This window comes from Etheostoma spectabile, chromosome 22, assembly GCF_008692095.1.
Source record: "Etheostoma spectabile isolate EspeVRDwgs_2016 chromosome 22, UIUC_Espe_1.0, whole genome shotgun sequence".
NCBI classification, from domain to species: Eukaryota; Metazoa; Chordata; class Actinopteri; order Perciformes; family Percidae; genus Etheostoma; species Etheostoma spectabile.
In genome coordinates, this window is record NC_045754.1 from 8,991,998 (window position 1) to 8,994,497 (window position 2,500).

Genomic DNA, 2,500 nt, shown 5'->3' on the forward strand with positions numbered 1-2,500 from the left:
CTGGAGTTAGCAGAGCTCCAAATTTCATCACTTTCCTTGTTCACCACCAGTTTGCCATCATTGGTCAGATGAAGACGGCACATGTTGCAATCTCCTGGCTTGTGGGAGTTTGTCTGCCACTTGGGACTGTTGGCCTTGTTGTACATGACCAGGTTGCAGTCAGCCTGCATACACAGGCGGAAAACGTCTGATCCACAAGTGTCTGAAGCCCACACAGGCTTCCAGCCGTAGATGACAAAGTTACCGTCATCCTGCAGGCAGGAACAGAGACAATTGACCGCTATCAGAATGTGCTTCTTCAAACACACTGGAGTGCACAAATATTCAGAGTTACTCACCTGGAAGACAGCTTTATACTCCTTGTTGTTGGAAATCAGATAGTCTCCCTTGCGAAGCTCATCATTTTTGGACAAGTAGTTCTTGCTCATGATTCTGAAACAAAGAGAAAGTCTTTACTGTCACTGAAAAAAACATAGAAAACATGTGTGTTATAAATGGTAGTTATTTTCCCCCTTGTTCATTCCCACAATAAGTCTTATGCACCAATTATAAACTTAAAGTAAAAAGCACAGAGTTAACACCAAACTGCAATAACTTCTTTGTGCATGAAACTACTCTTGAAAAGAAATGCATGAATCCATCCATCAGTATAAAAGTATGAAATACTTACATGGTTGAATGTCTCAACCCAGTCACACTTCAAGTGGAGGAAAAGGAGTAAAGAGCAAGATGTAAAATTCCCTCCATTTTTATACAGAATAGCAAGCTGGGGAAGGAGCTAGAGAAGGGGAGTGTCATGCCACTCCTTTGTGATGAGAAGGGATGTTGCTGTCTCGTGAAAAATGTGAAAAAAGGAAAGGTTAAATAGTTTCAGAGTTAATAGTTAGCTACCAATTCGGATGTACACAGAATACAAGAAAGTGTTCAAAGGTCTTCTCCCATCTGTCAACATGCATGTGCTTGACATTTAGCTGTCAGAATTACAGGATGTCAGGGAGACATGTCATTGACACCTTAGTTAGCTACCAATTCCTTTTTTGGGATGGAATTTTTTTAAATATATATTTAGAAACCACAAACTGCAACAAAACACCACAAACAACACTCTGAGCCTGTGAACGTGTCCCAGCAGGTTTTTATGTGGGTGAGATATCTCCTATGAATGAAATTGTTGTGAATCTGCTGAAGATCTGGATTGCGTGATTCTTCTGGAATGTTAAGTTAGCTCCCAATTCTGATGTACACAAGAAAGTGCTCGAGGGTCTTCTCCCATCTGTTAACATTCATGTGCTTGACATTTAGCTGTCATAATTACAGGATTTGTCAGCAAGTTGTAGCATGTTTTAGTGTTGAAGCTTTTCACTCAGTTTACCAAACCTAAAAAATCAAAGTTGATGTCTGAGCAGGCGTTCCATATTGACAACACAGTCAACAAAGAAGACAAAGAAGGCTCTTATTGCCTCCCTCCACTTCCCACGCTCTGTACATTGTATTAATTACAGGATGTGCAAAAGGATGGGCTAAAGTTACCCGAGCAACAGGCCAATTGCCCCTTTTTTTTGAGCTGTGCCTCTTGAGGGACATTTTTTAAAATTTTAGCTGTTGTTTTCTGTACACACCGTTAAGGTCACTGAGGCCCAGACTTCAGTGTTTCTTTTGAGGTGTATAATAAAAGTCACTTAAAACAACTTTTGGTGCAGTGAAGATATTATATATATATATCTATATATATATATAGATATATATATCCCAATATTATATATAAAAAGTTCCCAATATTCCCAAGAGCGCAGTGTCTCAATATTCCCAATAACGCAGTGCGTTATTGGGAATATTGAGACACTGCGCTCTTGGAAATATTGGGAACTTTTTATGGGCGAGGACCCAGAACCCCTCAATTAAGCTCAGTTTTAGGACATCTGCATTTCTAAAACGCTGCATACAGCCTGAATGAGAGTGTGGTTATAGGGGGGCAGATCTCCATGATGAGGATTCCTGTAAAGAATCCTGCCTGTAAAGAATCTGGATCAAGTTTTCACAAAACACGGATACAAAATTTTGTTCTTTTTTTGTTACACAATGTTACAAGAGTGACTTTATGAGCAATGAAGGAACTAATGTCTCACAGCAGGGAGGACCTTAAAGTGAGGTGGACTTTTATAGATGGGAAAACATAAAAACATAATGAATGAATGTCCAGATGTGCTGATTTTGTATTTGTTTATTATAAGTGATGCCTGGATGAGAAATCTGCAGGAAATTGCAATGAGAATTGGCTTGTCAAAGTTACATCTCTATGGAGAATCAAGCATGTAACAGGTAAAGTGCAGATTGTCTGTTTACTACATTATGAAGCATGTTATTTTTGCTTTTTATTTTAGCCAGTAGACACAGCCAACAGCGTAGGAGCTCCACTGTTGTAATTCATTTTTTTGCAGTGCTCTGTCCTGCTGGTCCTCATTTCCTTAAACAAGAAAGAAAACACTTGAATATGTCTGTT

The 2,500-nt window shown here is 39.2% G+C and overlaps 1 protein-coding gene and 1 long non-coding RNA gene across 2 annotated transcripts in view; one reads left to right on the top strand and one right to left on the bottom strand.

The window, feature by feature from the left end:
* The window catches only part of LOC116672259 (mannose-specific lectin), a 21,552-nt gene extending 20,609 nt beyond the window's left edge, over positions 1-943 (bottom strand). The window contains exons 1-3 of the mRNA XM_032503970.1: positions 671-943; positions 339-432; positions 22-251 (exon numbers count right to left, since the gene is read on the bottom strand). Of these exons, the coding sequence (XP_032359861.1) occupies positions 22-251; positions 339-428 (320 nt within the window). The 5' untranslated portion in view covers positions 429-432; positions 671-943. The remainder of the gene's footprint in view (positions 1-21; positions 252-338; positions 433-670) is intronic.
* Positions 1-2,500, top strand: part of LOC116672261 (uncharacterized) — an 18,079-nt gene that overhangs the window by 11,485 nt on the left and 4,094 nt on the right. The gene's annotated exons all lie outside the window — the stretch shown is intronic.